General features: G+C 39.2%; 1 protein-coding gene across 4 annotated transcripts in view; it reads left to right on the forward strand.

The window, feature by feature from the left end:
* The window catches only part of LOC115009608 (NT-3 growth factor receptor-like), a 162,135-nt gene extending 146,010 nt beyond the window's left edge, over positions 1–16,125 (forward strand). For all 4 annotated transcript variants that reach the window (XM_029433728.1, XM_029433731.1, XM_029433729.1 and 1 more), the window contains 2 exons: positions 4,789–4,947; positions 10,690–16,125. In XM_029433728.1, coding sequence (XP_029289588.1) covers positions 4,789–4,947; positions 10,690–10,875 — 345 coding nt within the window. In that variant the 3' untranslated portion in view covers positions 10,876–16,125. The remainder of the gene's footprint in view (positions 1–4,788; positions 4,948–10,689) is intronic.
* Positions 16,126–18,019: the final 1,894 nt, after the last annotated feature.

Genomic DNA, 18,019 nt, shown 5'->3' on the forward strand with positions numbered 1-18,019 from the left:
CAACTGCAGACGGATTGCTAAGCAGTTCAATTTTAATTTCTTAGCAGCAAAGTCGGCAAATGCTCTCAGTTGGTCAGCAGAATGCTGTCGGGAACACAGCGGTGCAGATGTTTGTCAGTGTTTGGAAACACGTAGTGACCAAAGTTTCCTTCTGCATCAGAGTCTCTCACAGGCAGCTCGTCATCACACATGTCCGTGATCACACGGCCCTGAAGCTGCAGGTTTAACAGTGAGATGCTTCGTTATGTCGCACAAACAGTCCAGCTCACATCGTCCCAGAGATCTGTGCTGTGTTTCCCTTTGCTTTCCAAAAACTTTCATTTCATTCACACATTTAGATACTTCCACAAATGTCTTTTCCCGTGGTTGTGCCATGCATTGATGCAATTACCAAAACCGGCGGGCCAGGTATGACAGACATATGATATTTTCTCGCGGGCCGGATATAATAATAATAATAATAATAATAATAATAATAATAATAATAATAATAATAATAATAATAATAATAATAATAAATTGTATTTGTAATCTCAAGGCGCTAAAATTCAGGACAACAACAAAAACAACACCAACAACAGACATAAGAGGTTAAATAGGTCATAATTGCCTTGAGTTTGACACCCGTGCAGTAAACACTGAAATATGAGATAAATAACGTAAGCGTTTAGTTTATTTAATAAAAGAGCACGTGTTCAATGCAACACTGATACCGCTATTAGCACTCGGAGACGTGTTATTCTTAAAAAAATGCACGCATAAAGTTGCGTTCAAATGTATTAAATATTTGGCTCTCAAGGAAATACATAAACAAATATTTGGCTTTTATGGCTCTCCCAGCCAAAAAGGTTCCCGACCCCTGCCATAGTAACTTAGTGTTACACTGTCAAACTGTTTACTATAAAGTCCAAAAGCCACTGATGGTGCAAGAATAGGGCACCTGTTCAGGTAAGTGCAGAGGAAATCAGATTTCCCATTAGGTACTGTAGCTTTAAGGTTGTTAATAACATCTAAGACAGGGGTCGGGAACCTATGGCTCTTTCGATGACGAGATATGGCTCGCAGACAATTTTGAGCTGACATTTTTAAACATGATTAACAAGTAATATATAATTATACTGTGTCATTTAGAGTAAAACATTTAGCAGCGGATTTTGTTTTAGTTCTCCCCTCTCCTTTCCTCCGCTCCGTCTCTGACTGTAACTGTGTGCGTGTGTGTATGTGTCTGTGCGTTTTGTGTGCGTGTCAGTGTGTGTAGGGGGCGGAGCCCTGCACTTTTCGAAACAGCAGAGGAGAAACTGCGCAAAGCAAGCAGTAGACCAGGGGTGTCAAACTCAATCACAGAGAGGGCCAACATTAAGGCATTAAGGCAAGGTATATATACATTTTTTAAAGGAATTGTATTAAATGAAGATAAATATATATATATATATATATATATATATATATATATATATATATACATATATATATCTTATACAATTTTAAAAGTATTCAAGACAGTGAATGTTAATGATTAGAGAGAAAAGGCTTAGACGTGGTAATGAGCACTAATAAGAGATTCATTTAAAGTTGTATTAGTGCATATGCAATATTAAAGAAATGACTAATTCATGATGGAGAAATGGGTAAAGGATGACAGGGCAAGATGATCAGGTGAATAAGAGGAGGAAGGAGGGGAGGGGTGATGTTCGGGAAGGACGATTAGTCAGCGACACACTGGAGGTCATTCATTATGTGAGTCTTGATTAGGAGGCACATATTTGACTAAATTAGTCATGCTGCTTTTTAGATTTCACAGCAGTCGGAGAGCAGACGAGAGAAGATCAATAATGATTCACTCACTGTCTGATCTACATATGGTTGTACAATAGACAAGACATTCTGAGTTGAACGTCTTCTCATATTCTCACCATTAGTCATGTGTGATTAAAGGACAAATCCACCCAATGACAGAATCCACAGGAGGTGACTGCCATGTGTTATAACCAGTGGTGGGCCGTCAGGGCCAGCAAGGCCTTCTCTGCTGGTCTAAACATCATCAGAATATAAATTTAATTTTTATATATTTTTTCCACAAATATGTATTAAATTATTCCTCATAGTCTATTCTCTTCATTTCATAGCTTTCCTCTTGGTTGCGCTGCTTCCAGCCTCAGATCAAGATTTGGAGGGCTGGCCTTTATGTTAGAGCTTTTATCCAATCATATTTCAGCCATAATGTGTTGCCAGGGTCCAAGAAATCTGCCCTTAGGCCTTCAGAATCAACAGTGCGGGCGCCTGTAGCTTAAAGTGAACGGAAACAAAACTGTGGTGTTGACCAATCAGATTTCGAGTTGGCGACACCGGGGCCAGCTAGCAGGCATACGATAACGTCAGTACATGCACATCTTTTGATTGGATACGCACTATTGAGAGACAGAGCTATGCAGAGCTAGCAAACTTGAACGAGCTAATTTGTGTCGATTTCTACAAGCTGTTTTTGTTCAACCCACAATGGCTGAAGGAGGACAAGAGATCAATTTGGTCGCAGATATAATTACAACGCCATTTTCAAGACAAACTTTTCAAGAAAAGATAGACATCGTGAGAAGAAAACGGCCAACCCCGACGCTAGCGAGCCTATCACAGCCGGGAAAAGGGTTTGTCCGACACTTTCAAATCACTAACTACGAGCGGTACCCCCGGCTCACAGCCTCCGAGAGGCACTGCACATTGTACTGCTGGGAATGCCTGCTATTTACAACTAAATGTTTCCTAAATATTAATATAACTTTGTTGTACTTGACTATGTTAAGGTGATACGCAGTTATACTGCGTTTCTGTCTAAATGTATAGTTTCTACAGCCATGGCGTCATAATGATGGTATTAAGAGGTGGAATAATTCAGGAAGGACTGTGTAGGACATCACTGAAGGTCTAGGTGTGAAATGCACGGCCCGCCACTGGTTATACCTGAGAAGGCTGTATTGGGTTTTTAATGGTTCATTATTATCATTATTAAGTGTACAGTTTTATATTTACAAACTCATAATGAAATGTTGCAGGGTGCATGTGCCATCCATTTGTAGCTACTAGCCAGTGTTGTTCACTTCACTGGTAATTCCTTCCTTATGTGCAGTTTAAAATAATGTATTTTTTTTAATGTTAGCCGTTTGCTTGTGGGCGTAGGTAAGCAAGTGAGTACAGAACCCCGCCTATATGACACTTCTCAAAATCTAAGATGTATGCACAATATGACCTGGCCTAAAAAAACAAACAGTGAATGGAACATGCTTTATTGACCTGGGTCTGATGCTACTGTTCTTGGTGGATTATTAAGACTTGATTACCACTTATTACTTATTACAGGTGTTATTACTCCAGTAGATGAAACCCCTTTTTTCTCCACCCACACTGTGCAGTGGAGCCACTGTGTTTCACATGTAAACTTGTATTCATACCTGCAGCAGATACTCTGAATACTGTGGGTGATGTCAATCATGGGCTACAATCATCTATCAGAGAAAGAAAACCTTTAGTTGTTCATATGTATTTTAAACAACATCACAGTTTTACAGTTAATGAGTTCATTGGGATCTCTAATGCTCATTATCTGAAGTCAAATTTCTACTCAAACTGAGTAAAGTTTGTCCCAAAGCTCCAGTACTGTATTCAACGTAACCAACATACTGAGGAAATGTTTTTTAATGAACGTATCTGTCAAGTCACAAAATGTTCATACTGAATGCAAGATATAAACTAATTTAATTTTCTACAATATCTTCATATAGTTCCGTTCAGGCACTCATAGTTAAGGTTAGGGAAACATGGTGTTCTGGTTTAATGTTAAAAAAGTCAACCTTGACATGTTTCTGTATTAATCCAACACCATTATATTTTCTTAACTAAAGTGTTTTGGTTGCCTAAACCCTAATCACAGTTTGGGGGTTTCTAAACAACATTGCTTTACCTTTGCCTTTGGTACTTAAGGCGATAAGTCGATTACTTTGATTACTGCAGTATATGTTTTTATCTTCCGGAGACTTAAAAGTAGTTATTCTTCTTGCCATCATTGCTATTGGGTTCAATTCCGGCGAAATCAGACAAAATCATGCAGGTTCAACAGAAACTCCTTCGGCTCAGACTCCAGCAGAGCCTCCAGCAGCCCACTGAGAACAGACCCAGATCTTTGCTGCTGCCTTCAACCTGTATTCGAAGCTCTGGCGGGAGGCATAGATCTCCGTACCTGGCAGCAGTGGCTCCTTCTAAGAAGAAAAATTCAAGTAATAACGTGAAAGCGTGCATGAAATTAGTTTAAAATAAGGTAAAGTAGAATTAAAAGAGGTACATCAAAGACACACCAACGGCCAACTAAAGGAACAGAATAAAGGAAAAAATGTGTCTCTTTCTAACCTTCCAATAGACCAATCAGTGTCAACATCACACTGGCCCACAAATAATATTAATTATCACATTACTATATCTTTCCTTGTATACCTCCTATTCAGGGTAATTTTATGTTTGGACCAAGAGAGTAAAAATTTAGATTTTTCATTATAAATCCCAAATTCAATCCCATATTGTAAACCTGAAATTGTCAATATTTAATATTTGCTTGAGATTTGCAAAACAATGGCATTGTATGAGCAAGTACCTGCATGGATATTTGAGTAACGTATGTGTGTCCCTTAATAATGTGTAACATATTCATCATCCACATTTTCAGGTTCATCTTTAAAACCTCTTTCCCTTACGTGTGTGTGTGTGTGTGTGTGTGTGTGTGTGTGTGTGTGTGTGTGTGTTCAGGTGGGAGGTCACACCATGCTGCCTATCCGCTGGATGCCTCCAGAGAGCATTATGTACAGAAAGTTCACCACAGAGAGTGACGTGTGGAGCTTCGGAGTCATCCTGTGGGAGATCTTCACTTACGGCAAACAGCCGTGGTTCCAGCTCGCCAATAATGAGGTACACTATCTCTTACTTGTATATAGGTATGGTATAAGTCTGCATTAAGTCATTCAGGACTTTTATTATCTACCAATAGGAACTAGATTATAGGAAAGTTCCAGTTTATTAAAATGTGGGTGTTATTTTTGTAGGTCTGGCCATCATTCATATCAGTTAGAATAATATTAACCTGTGTGATGAAGGTAAATGTTTGATTAATATAAGTATATGTAATTTGTTGTAGGATGCCTGCACTCTACTTTGGCTATTAAACATGAAAGTTTAATTAAAAAAGCAAAATTTAACATAATGTTAGATTACCTTGGGGCACCACCCTCTTTAGAGAGAAATTTGATAGCCAATTAATTCATTTAATGTCATCCCATAATCTGAAGGTTGCTACAGAGTCCTGCAGAGTTGGTGTACACTGGCAAAATACTTCACATACACATGTAGTTCATTTCTTTATAAATGAAAGATGTATTGACAACGATGAATATAGTTTTGACAGATGTTTTTTAACAGATGTGTTCATAAACAAAGTCTCTTGCCGTCCATGTGTGTGACGATCTCGGCGTCAGCCCTCAGAGACCTTTCTCTCCAGTGAAACATTTGCTGAGTGGCTTGTCACTAAAATGACAATAGTTGGTCGACCTTAAAGTCAGCTCAGTCAATCCACCTTAAGTGAGCTGGGGCCGAACTTCATTACCATTAGTGAGTATAGGGACAGTCCTGGCACTTCAGTGTGTGGGCACTTTTTGGTGGACCAGAAAGGCAGCAAGCTCAGCAGGCTGGTGGTGGTAGTTGAGTCACTAGGTATTGATTAACAAGCCTTAATCCATACTGATTCACTAAGATCTGTTTGTGCTCTGGGGAAATAAAAAGGGACTCGTAACATTGGACATTGGTGACAGAGATCAGTCTGACAAATGGATCAATTCTTTAGAGTATGAAACACACAATGTTGTATAATCCCATTTGTTCGAGGTGCCTATCCTTTGCAGTCATCATCGGTTCTGTTCTGATAACACACCCTGGTTTCTGCTGTATATTGATCCAATAACAGAAGTGATCATTCTTTGCCTGCACAGAAACGAGAAAACTAAAAGAACAAAATATTAAAGATTTCCTCATAATGCGGTCTGACTCTTTGACTCTAAATCCCCTTGTTTTTATTTCATGAGGGATATCAGGAAAGACAAGGTCTTATACCTGGATTCACCTAAGTCAGTGGTCCTTTTTTCGGGCCAGCGCCCCCCTATCAATTATCCAGATCCCTTACCGCCCCCATCAAATAAAATGATTATTCTGTTTGTATTATTATTATGATTATTATTCTTAGTATTTATTATTTAAATTACATATTGATTATATAAATTTTGTATTTAAATTCTTATATTATGTTATTATAAAAATAATCCCCAATGACCCCAACGTTCAGCGAAAATATCCACGTTTTTAAAAGGCACACAGCCTGAATCAGCAGCAGTGATTCAGATGTTAGCTCTGCTGCTACGAGCAGCCAGAGTGAAGCTGCTGCTGGTCCATGTCCCGACCAGACCGTTAGTGTTTTAACATTAATTCAGATTAGTTTTATTCATGGTGTATCCTGGGAAAAACATTCATGCTTTCATGTTTTTTTTCAAGCAGCACTTTATTGCTCAGCAAAATAAAAGTCTAAAAACACACAAAGTTGCCTGAACACTGGTCAGAATCAATTCAGAATTTGGTTTATTGCCAAGTACATTTACACATACAAGGACTTTGCTCTTTTTTCAAATCTCAGCTTTAACAACATAGCAGAGCCTATAAAACAGGGGGGGGGGGAAACCTTATTCCTATCAAGGGCCATTTCAATTTTTACAAAATCCTTCGAGGGCCATACTAATTATTGAACTCATAGCCTCTGCTAAAATGTTTAAGACACAGCCAATTAATTTCACATACACAGTTTTTCAAAAGCAGACAAGGTAATTCTTCTTGCTGTTTTTCCCCCCCAAGCAAACCAGTTTGACTCCATAATCATAATCATACAAAAGCCGTTATTTAAATAATATCAAGGGGCATGGCCGGAATGAACAATAAAAAGGCCAGGTAGTTGTCATAAAGTCATTGGTCGGGGATGGAAATAATATTATAATATATTATAAAATTTCCTTTTTAGCCACACAGAATTGTTGATCTTCTTTGACCGTAGTTTAAAAGTAAACAAAAACAAGGCCGAATTATAAGCACCTGAAAATAACTTATTTCTATTCAAGATTCAAAATGTTGTACTAAATGTCTATTTCATGTGGAATGGTTACGGTTGGTACCTGATCCACTTAATCATATCAGTATCTGCGCATCACTAATATCATATCATCTACCACAGTCTCCTTCACTCCAGACACATCCTGATCTGCTTCTGCCACCACCTTCACATTTGGAACGATAGCATAGGCACACAACTCAACTCCAATCCATAATATTACTATTACTTTACATTACATTTTATTTAGCTGATGCTTTTGTCCAAAGCGACTTACAATCAGTGCAAACAACCATGAGAACCCTAACTCAGAACAGCAAGAATCTTGCAAGTACATGAGCTTCAAATAGGCCAAACCATTGTAGGTGCTACATACAGAAGTGAGAATAATTTGTTTTAGTTCCACCATTTTGGAGCCATGATATCAAACAGGCGGTTTTATTTGAGTGGTATCTGGGTCCCACTCACAATGAGGGAGCAGCGAGCCGATTAGCCGATGCAGAGCGAAGTGAACGAGCTAGGGTGTATGGTTCGACCATGGCCTTGATGTAGGAAGGGGCTGATCCATTCACAGCATGGTAGGCCAGCATCAGAGTCTTGAAGCAGATTTGGGATGTCACTGGTAGCCAATGAAGGGAGAGGTGTAGTGTGGGAGAACTTGGGTTAAAGACCAGTCGGGCTGCTGCATTCTAGATGAGCTGTAGAGGTCGGATGGCACATGTAGGCAGTCCAGCGAGGAGGGAGTTGCAGTAGTCAGTGAGATGATAAGAGCCTGGACAAGAATCTGTGTTGCCTTCTGGGTCAGTAGGGGACGTATCCTCCTGATGTTGTAGTTTTAATATAAAACAAAGTGATCAGAGATGTGAAGCAGGTTTCAGATAAGTTTGAGGTAGAGCAGTGTCTGGTCAATATGAGAAGGAGGTGGATGCCAGCTTTGTGAGTAGGTGGTGATGGAGACAGTGCGAGAGAAAAGAGGACAGCATGAGCAGTAAGTCGGTAGACTTCCCGGACTGGATGTTGAAGTCACCGAGAAGTACGAGGGGAGGGCCATTTTCAGGGATGTTAGATAAGAGAATGTCCAATTATTTCAAAAACTCCCTCAAAGGACCTGGAGGACGATAGTGAACAACAATGTTTAATTTTATCGGATTAGTTACAGTAACAGCGTGAAATTCAGGAGACGAAGGAGTGAAGTGTGGCAATGGGTAGAGAGATAAACTCCATTTGTTGGAGATCAGTAGACCAGTGCCGTTTTGTAACAGATTCATCCATGCTCCTCCTTACAGCCATTCTGTACAGTCATCTGCAGAATGTTGAATTTGTAGTTTCTGCTAATCTGCCCTTTGAATAAACAAATGTGATTAATGTCTGAGAGTCTGTTAACCATAAAGAGAGAAGGAAAAGCTTTTCACAGTTCACCAGTGTCTATTATACCTCATGTCTCTTTAATATTATATAGTTTTGACAAAGAATCTGACTATAATGCAACATTTGGATTATTATGACTTTAAATGCAATAACAGTTTAAGTTGTATTTCTATTCTTACACTCAGTACCTGGTCAAACAGTCTGAGAGAAGATATTTTCATGTGGAAAGTGTCAGTGAGGTTTTTTAATGCAGTGGAAAACAAAGAGGAAATGAAGCTCTTGCAAGAAGTGCTGACTATGAGGAAAGAATAATAGATCCTCTATGACAGCAGGGAGCAACAGAAGACTGAGCGAGTCTCACAGAATGATACAGTGAGTTTACTGCACTCAACGCCATTTTACTGTACCCTCATTGAGATAATGTAATTGTTAATAAATATAATGGATGAATATAAGTGCAACAGCAACCACACTGTCTATTTAGTGCTGTAAACCAACCGTGGATAGGACTATGGATTCTAGAGCTAAATAACTTTGTTAACCCTCTGAGGAAGAGAAACACGGCGGCACTTTTACACCATGTTTACTCGATGTTTCTATCTTTGCCATAATACAGCCCAGACATATGGCTGAGATATTACCGCTTCCATGTCCTTTTTCTCACAAGATCGTACATGACGCATACAGCGAGCTGGAAGGCAGAGAAAAGAGAGTCACTGCCTCTTACCGTGTGTAATTGAGTGCGTTTCCGTCTCCATGTTGTGTGAAACTAGGAAACCCAGGAAATCACGAAGGACAAAATATTTATAACAGTTGTAATGCTCATTTTGAATTTGCACACATCCCATGAAGCTTGATATGTAGTATGAAGTCCTTATTTAGTCTTTTTTTTTATCTCACTCCCTCTATGATGAAAGTAGAGAGACAGAAAATACTTTTACTTTCACACTACTTTTGTGAACCTAATATTTTGGTAAACCTATTTCAAGAACCAAAATAATGTGTCCACATGAGTAAAGATATGTTTTCACAAGAGATTTCAATCATTTCTAATTCAGCATTTTAGCTTTAGGGCAACGTGATCTCTTTACTTCTGGACAAATGGAAGCCTCAGTCTAGATAAATGCCCTTAGACCTCATAATGACCTTTTTGGTTTTGGGGAAGTATGAACATGCTGTAAACATACTGTAAAATAAAAATAAACTTGTAAACTGAACCCAGGTTATTAGCAAAAAACAGAAATGCAGATAGCCCAGCGTCCCTTTCCTTAGTGTTACCTCGGGGGGTCAGATCCAGCTTGTGTCCAGATGGCTAGCCACTTTTGAAGCCCTATCGGCCTTTTTGGTAAAGCGGATGTCTCTCCTCTTCCTCTCTCCCTCGATGCCCAAATGTCTAAAGGCTCTGAAGTTTCCATATTAGAACAGGCTCCAAAATTATGATTTGGAATCATTGAGAATTTTTAATTTAAATTCTGCTGATAAATTCCAAAAGGACACGAGTTTAGCTGTGCCCCATGGACCACAGGTTTTCTCTTCTGCTTCGTCTCACCAACAGCTGTTTGCTGTCGGCACACCCACCTCTCTCTCTTATTCGCTAAAAATCAGCTGCCGTCGCCATAGCAATAGTTTTCATGCTTCATACACCGAGGCTGATTGAACAGATTTATGCAACTCAAAAATAATTTTACCGTATTTTCCCCTTCACCTGGTTTGATGGCTATGGCTCCCTAACAAATTCTTAAGTGGAGGTACCACCAAAAATCCCTCCCCTTCAGTCCAACATGCTCACTAAGCTCTTTAAATGCCAAAACACACTATCCTTAAACATGTCTCCAATCTTATTTAAAAAGGTTTAAATAGCTACATTGTTTTTATGTATGCCTGGATGTCAGTGTTTCTGGACATGCTGGTCTTCGAGCATCAATACGTTTGAACTCTCCAGAAATATAGCAGGCAAATATAAACTACTTCTTATATCTGTGTGACGTGTCCAGTGTGTGCGACTTATATCAATGCCTGCCTGTCAAATGATGCAGTACTCTGTGAAACAGACAATGTGTGTTGCACTTTACATGTAATGTATAAATGAACAAGGGAATATGTTATGTCTTTTTTAACAGTGTGTCTCTCTGTCCTCCCAGGTGATAGAGTGCATTACTCAGGGCAGGGTACTGGAGCGCGCCAGGCTCTGTCCCAAGGAAGTCTACGATATGATGCTGGGTTGCTGGCAGAGGGAGCCACAACAGCGCCTCAACATTAAAGACATTCAGAAAATGCTGTTTACTATGATGAAAGCCACACCGGTCTATCTGGACATACTGGGATAGGAATTGATACGAGGGGAAAGAAACTGGATGTATTTAAGTTTGGACTAGATCTTCACTGGAATAGAAATAAGTACACTGCATCGGAAAGAAATGAATTGCCTTGGAGCGGAAGCCTGGCCTGGACTCACAGCAGTCTGTAATGGAAACATGAGATTTGGGATTAGGAATGGACTGTACCTTGCACCCAACTGTCTGGCATATAAGGATTGGAATGGACAAACTAAAGTGGAATAGTTAACTAGATTGAAATGAACTGGATTACATTGCATTGCATCAAATAATAATCAAAGGAAATGTCTTGTACCTTACCTAAATGGTTGGGTCTGGGCTTGTTAGGTCCAGTCTTGCTCCTTTTCAAATGAACTCATAGCTAAAAGACTTGACTATGAAGATTGGATTGCATCAAACTGGACTGAACTCGATTAACCTGATTGTACTGGTCTAGTACGGTTTGGTTATCCTAATCATTTAGGTACCATCATTTCCTAGCGTATGCTATCAGTGCAGCTTTGGTTCTATCTTGATGAAGCCTGACCTGGCCTGGTAGAATATGGCTCAGTTTGGCTATATTTCAAATAACCTGTCCTAGATTATATTGACCTCACCCTAATGGGTTTTTATCTTTGTCCCTTGGTATGTGAGGCATGGGTTGGTTTGACTCAATTTAGTTTGGTTTCACAAACCCTAAGTTAGAGCAATCATAATTGCTAAGCCTTATTTGGCTTGTACTTTTGCCCGGTACTCACACAGTAAATCATCCTCGACTTCCACTGTGTAATATAGAAGTTCAGAAGGAGAACCTGCATACATACAAATGTGGATGCTTATGTGTTCCAGGATATCTTAGACAGGTTTGACTATTTGCCTATAATTGTACATGCCTTGGGCTTGGCCAGATTGCACTCAACGCCCCTCATGTAGAACTTGAAAGTGTGTATGGTAAACATTCTGGAGAATCTTCATGACACTCCACTGTTTTAATGTGTTAACAGGTCTGTTCAGTAAATCTGTTAGGGTTACAATTATATGTAATGACGTACTTAGTGCGAGACAGTTGTCTGCTTCTGACGAACATTTTTCAGATTTCATTTTTCAACACTGTTCATTGAAACATTGAGGAAATAGGTCAACAAGAAAGGACACTGCGCATAAATCCAACATGTCACAGCAGCTACTGTGTTCTTAAGTGGTAGTCCAATGTCAACACGCTTCAATCTTTCATCTCCAAAGCCTTCAAAGATAGTCCTTCTAGTCCTGGACACTTGTTACCCCACTGAGCGGTTCACTTCTGCAAGAGCCCAACCAGACCTTCCAATCCTGAGCCTGGAAGTGTGGCCTGAGTGACTGTCTGTCGCCATAGAGATGGACCTAAGTGCCTCCTACTTCTTTCTAAATACTGGGAACTAAAAAAAAAAGTAGTCTTTCAAAATAAGAGCACTTTTACATTTTGTTTACCTGCTTAAAAAAATGTACACTTGCTGTAAACCTTTCTTGTTTTTCTTACAAACTTTCAGCACTCTATGTATTGAAAAAAAACAAAACTCAAAAACAGAATAAGATTTATGAAAATTATGAAGAAAAAGATTTACCCCTGGAGGACAAAGCAAAAATGAATTTAAAAAAAGCTTTTTTGTACCCTTTGCAGCTTGACAAGAATGTTGAACAACCCAAGGTGAAGTTACATGTTCTGTTTTTTAAAAAGAATACATACTCTATATATTTTTTATTTATTTTTATTTTAAATCAAAGAGTGGACCTCTGCCATGCTCCAAAGCCATTGGAATATTCTGCCACTGGGTAGGAAAGAACTGATCACCACTAAAAGACAAACACTTGGCTGGAATTAAGCTTTCAAGAATTACTTAAAATAAGTATTTTTGTGCAGTGTAACATCCCTGGATCCACTCTGACGTCATCGAGCTACAACAGCTGTATGGCAACAGAAAGCCTGAACTTAAAGGATAACGAAGGAGGTACCGGTCAATGAACAAAATCTTTTTTTAAATAATGTATATACTGTAAATCTCTATGTCTTGAGACATGTTAACTTATTTCCTTTCCTCGAGTTTGATTATTTTTAGCTTCTTGATGTGTTGTTACATGGTTCAGTGAAAGCCAATAGATATTTTGATAATCTTTCTTTCTAGTTGTAGTTTCTGTTATTATTTACTTCATCTAGTCATACAATGTCTTTTCAACATTTAACAAGATTTTAACTAAAGTTACATTTTAATCATTTCATCGTTTTTTTAGTTGTTCATTTGATTGTAATGTATAAGTCAGGACAGTAGAGGAAAGATGTAAAGTTAATTGGCCATTGTTTTATTAACCTACTCAGAGTGCAAGTATTGTTCTAGGGTCAGGGATTTTCTTTACCAGTTCCTAACCCTAACCCTAACCAGTCAAATACATCATTAACAATGGGATTTACTTTTGTTTGCCATTCACCATTCTGAGTCAGATAAAAAAGATTGGTGTCCACCAATGGTGTGTTAAGCCTATTTCGGATCAAGAGTGGAATTAGGGGAAAACTGCTAGCATAGCTTCCACAAAAGACACAAATAAATTGATCTTCAAACTTTTCTGAATCCATCTACAAGCTAGCAACATTTCCCACAATTTTGAACTGTTTTAATTATCAATTTTATAAAACATAAAACATAAACATATTTTATTTTGACCATTTTGGGACCCTTTCTTTCTTTCTTTCTTTCTTTCTTTCTTTCTACCTTGTTATTTGTTTTACACTGTACATTGTTCATTTTTAACCATTTTGTTTTGCAACACTGGTTTGCGATTAATTATGATCAGAAAAACACTTTTACTCTGAGAGGCTTAATAAAAACGTGTTTGCAGCTCTGCGAGATACTTCTGATATATTGTATATAGTTAGCCTGACTCACTCAACTGAACGTCCAGTTATCTGTCTCCATCATAACTTACTCATTAGATTTTCCCATACAGGTGACTGAGAAACATTTCCGGACAAGGCCATTGGTCCAATTTCACCAGGAATGACAAATCAGGGTATGTGGTTGTTAGCTAAACATGATCTATAGGTTTGATATTCTGACAAAAGCAAAACATTTTGGGTCAGTGAGCAAAGACTGAGTTTAGCATTGGGTCACTGAGCCCATAACAATCAGTAAAAATTGTATCTGTCTTTACTCAATGACTCAAAAGGCAGCGCTCTGTCCATTAGCTTGACACACAAAACCCATACTAAACTGTAGATCAGTCAACTTAAAAGTAAAATGCAGCATTATTGTCCTAAAGTATAGCCATAACTGTATTAATGTGCCATCTGTGTAAAGGTAAATAACGGGTCACAAGGCCACAGGGGGAAAACACTAAGAAAGGTTTAATGGTCTGATAGCTGTCAGATATCTAGTATGCCACTGTCATACTAATTAGTGTACTGTTGTTTAACTGTCATGTATTTAAAGTTGTTGTCTAAGAACTAGTTTCTCAAAAGCACCTATGTGCTAAAATAATTTAACTTTAGATTTTGACCTGGCATTAAAGTTGTAATTGAGGGTGCCCCGGAAGCTCACCTGGTAGACTGGGCGGCCCATGTACTGAGGCTGAGTTCTTACTGCAGCTGTTTCAGTTTGAGTCCGACTTGCGGTCTTTTGCTGCATGTCATCCCCTCTTTCTCCCCCTCCCTACAGTTGTCTTTACGGCTGTCCTATCAATTAAAGGCAAAAGGCCCCGAAAAAAATAATCCTTAAAGTTGTAAAAGAGATAAAAATGTATCAAAATTGAACAGATGCAAACACCCGTGCTGCCTGGGGAGATAGTATGCGTACATCAGATTCCAATGCTTTTGTGTGCGGCCTTGGGTTGTTATTATAAAATTACATATTCATGTAAAAAATAACAACCCCAATGTCAGGATAAAATAGGGCCAAAGTTATCTTACAGCTTGTGTCAAACCTCGATGAACTTTTCCAGCCTATCTTTCTTAGCCCTTTCAAGAACTACTGTATGATACCATTACTAGTATAATTGTAAGTGGTTGTTTTCTGCTTAAACTGTAACCATGTTAAATGGCTATATTCCACAAGTATGAATATATTTATGAAGATGGAATTTTAGCAGGCACAGGAAACTTGTGTAAGCTACTGCAGCTCTTCGGTCCTATGTGCAACAACTCACAGCTTATTGTCTTTCACATTGCTGAAAAAGTCTGTTGGAACAGATTAGAATGTAAAAAGACAAATGTGGTGGATCAGTGGCATATTTGGTACATTACATCTTTCACGCACTGTGATTTTCTTTTCTGAATGTCCTCCAGGAAGTCAGGTTTTACCAATTAGGTCTACTTGGTGCTCGGTAGGAGCCGTCATTTGTAGCATCGTATGGCGCTACATTCTAGCCCCAACATTCAAACCATAATCATTATATTTCCCCAACCTTAACCACATAAGCATTGCCATGTGAAAGCATAATCATTTCAAAAACCTTGGCACTGAAAGTTACAAAGTGTTGGAATTGAAAGGTATCCAGGTTCGATCAATAGCAACATTCAGACTTTAAATGAGGCAGTCAGGCCAGGAACAACCAGCATGAGTCATGCTGTCCAGTTTTTCTGATTTCTCCTGTTTACAGAAGTTGAGATATGTTCGGCCGCTCAGGACACTTTTTTAAACCACTATAGGCATGCTGTGTCAGTATATGTAAGCTTCCTGGAGGACAAAATCTGTGTGCAAAACCCTTCAAACTCTCAAATAGTCGAGACAGACTCATCACGCTGCTAAATGTATCCTGTACAATCACAGCTTTAAGCTTGCATTGAGAGTCTTAGTTGTATACTTCACTTATTCTAATGGCTTTAGGGTGAGGATAAATAGTTTATTTTTCCATCTGTTGGCTCATTACATCACATTTACACTATTATGTTTTTCCAGGAGCAATGTTCTTTCTCTCTTTTCCATGCTATTTATTCAATCTGACTTGCTCAAGTTGTCCTTCTTCCCCCTCTTTCTCTCAAGCATCATGTTTCCCATAAAAAGTATTTAAGCTGAATATGTTAAAGCCATCATTACTCAATAATAAGTCAGTGTCTTTCTCTGCTGCTCTCTCTCTGGGTAACGTGTTGTATATCTGTCTCCATATTATCATTTATAACTATGTATTAGAATAATTTGACAACTTGTACAATGTCTTTTTAAAAAGCTGAGATGTAGTGAACTTTTAAGGTGGCTCTGTGTATGATTCCGACTCATTAAAAGTTACTTCATCTTAGAATAGTTGTGTCTTCTTGTTTGTCTTTCTTTGTCTTTTCTTCAACCACCACTTCTCTAGGAGAAGTAAGAGAATGTCTTCATTTTCATACAGAACCACTTTAATTAGATCTATCAATTATTGATTATACTAAAGTAAAAAAAACCAGCTGCGTTAAAGATTGTCGATGGGTACAGAGCCGAGAACAGGCAGAGTAGCCTTTTCATCGAATCTGGCTCTCTTCACCTTGAATTCAGCGAGCATTGTGTTCTTGTATTTCCCATCTCCATGCAGCTTTATTAAGTGTTCCTTTAGTTTTGCCGGTGCTAGACTAGAATTGCTCAACTTGGCATTGCAAATCAGGCATTGAGAACGCTGACTTCCATCACGTTCCTTTATACACGTGAATCCATATTGTACGTATTCGTCCACCCACTTTCTTTTTTTGCTCGACATAGTTAGTATGAAGGGATTGAAACGTGTCATCGGCGACACGTTGCACAAGTGAAATTTTGGATTACCGTAACTACATCATGGTTTGCGCTATTCAATGGTTTCTGAAAGCTGAGACTCTGCGCTTTACAGCAAATATTGATTCATTACGGTAACTTCACTTACGACTCTCCCGGAAGCCCGCGAAACAGCGCCTTTGTTTTGAGCGAATACACACAGTGCTGGAGAAACAGACAACACAGCGGAGAAATAGAGCCGGAAAACAGCGGATTTAATTCAAATGGAAGCGGTATTTTTACTAAGTAACTAAATATTTGTAATCTAGACCCCTGCCGAACCCCTGAGAGTGACTCATCGAACCCCTGGGGTTTGATCGATCCCACCTTAAGAACCACTGAACTAGAGCATTGCGCTCACAGACTGCAGGGTTACTTGTAGTTCCTAGCGCAGGGGTCGGGAACCTTTTTGGCATGGAGAGCCATAAAAGCCAAATATTTTTTTAGATGTATATGTATTTCCTTGAGAGCCATATATTTAATAAAATTGAGTTTTAAGTATATCACGTCTCCGAGTACTAAAAGCGCTATCAGTGTTTCCCCTACCATTGTCTGTAACCCCCCACGGAACCCCGCTTATGTTATTTATCTAATTTATGTGCACGTTTCCGTGTCTACTGAACTGGTGTCAAACTCAAGGCCACAATTATATCCGGCCGTGAGAAAATATCATGTCTATCATAACTGGCCCCCTGGTTTTGGTCATTAAATCAATGCATGGCACAACCACGGGAAAATACATATTTGAGGAAGTATCTAAATGTGTTAGAAATTAAACTGCCCCGGGACAAACTGACGGGTCTGACGACAGACAGAGCCTGCGATGTGATGAAAAGAGCACCAGGATGCTCTGGAGATGGAACATGTAATAAGCACCGTAACACAGACAGGAAACTTTATAAGAGTCAATGTAAGTCTTTTCCTGAGGAGATACATTCTGAACATGGCGGTGCGATGGCTCACCACAGATCTCTGGGACGAAAAGTGTGGATGTGAGCTGGACTGTTTGTGCGACATAACGAAGCATCTCACTGTTAAACCTGCAGCTTCAGGGCCGTGTGATCACGGACATGTATGATGCAGTGAGAGCTTTCCAAGCCGAGCTGCCTGTGGGAGACTCTGATGCAGCAGGAAACTTTGGTCACTACGTGTTTCCAAACACTGACAAACATCTCCACCGCTGTGTTCCCGACTGCGCATGAACTGCTCAGCAATCCGTTTGCAGTTGACGTGGAAACAGCACATGTGAATATCCAAATGGAGCTGGTTGACCTCCAGTGTAACGACACACTCAAAGCAAAGTGTGACTCTGTGAGCGATGCAGTTTCCAAGCTTCACCCCCGAAACAATGCCTTAATGTTGGCCCTCTCTGTGATGGAGTTTGACACCGCTGGTGTACTGCTTGCTTT

This window comes from Cottoperca gobio, chromosome 6 (assembly GCF_900634415.1).
Source record: "Cottoperca gobio chromosome 6, fCotGob3.1, whole genome shotgun sequence".
Lineage (NCBI taxonomy): Eukaryota > Metazoa > Chordata > Actinopteri > Perciformes > Bovichtidae > Cottoperca > Cottoperca gobio.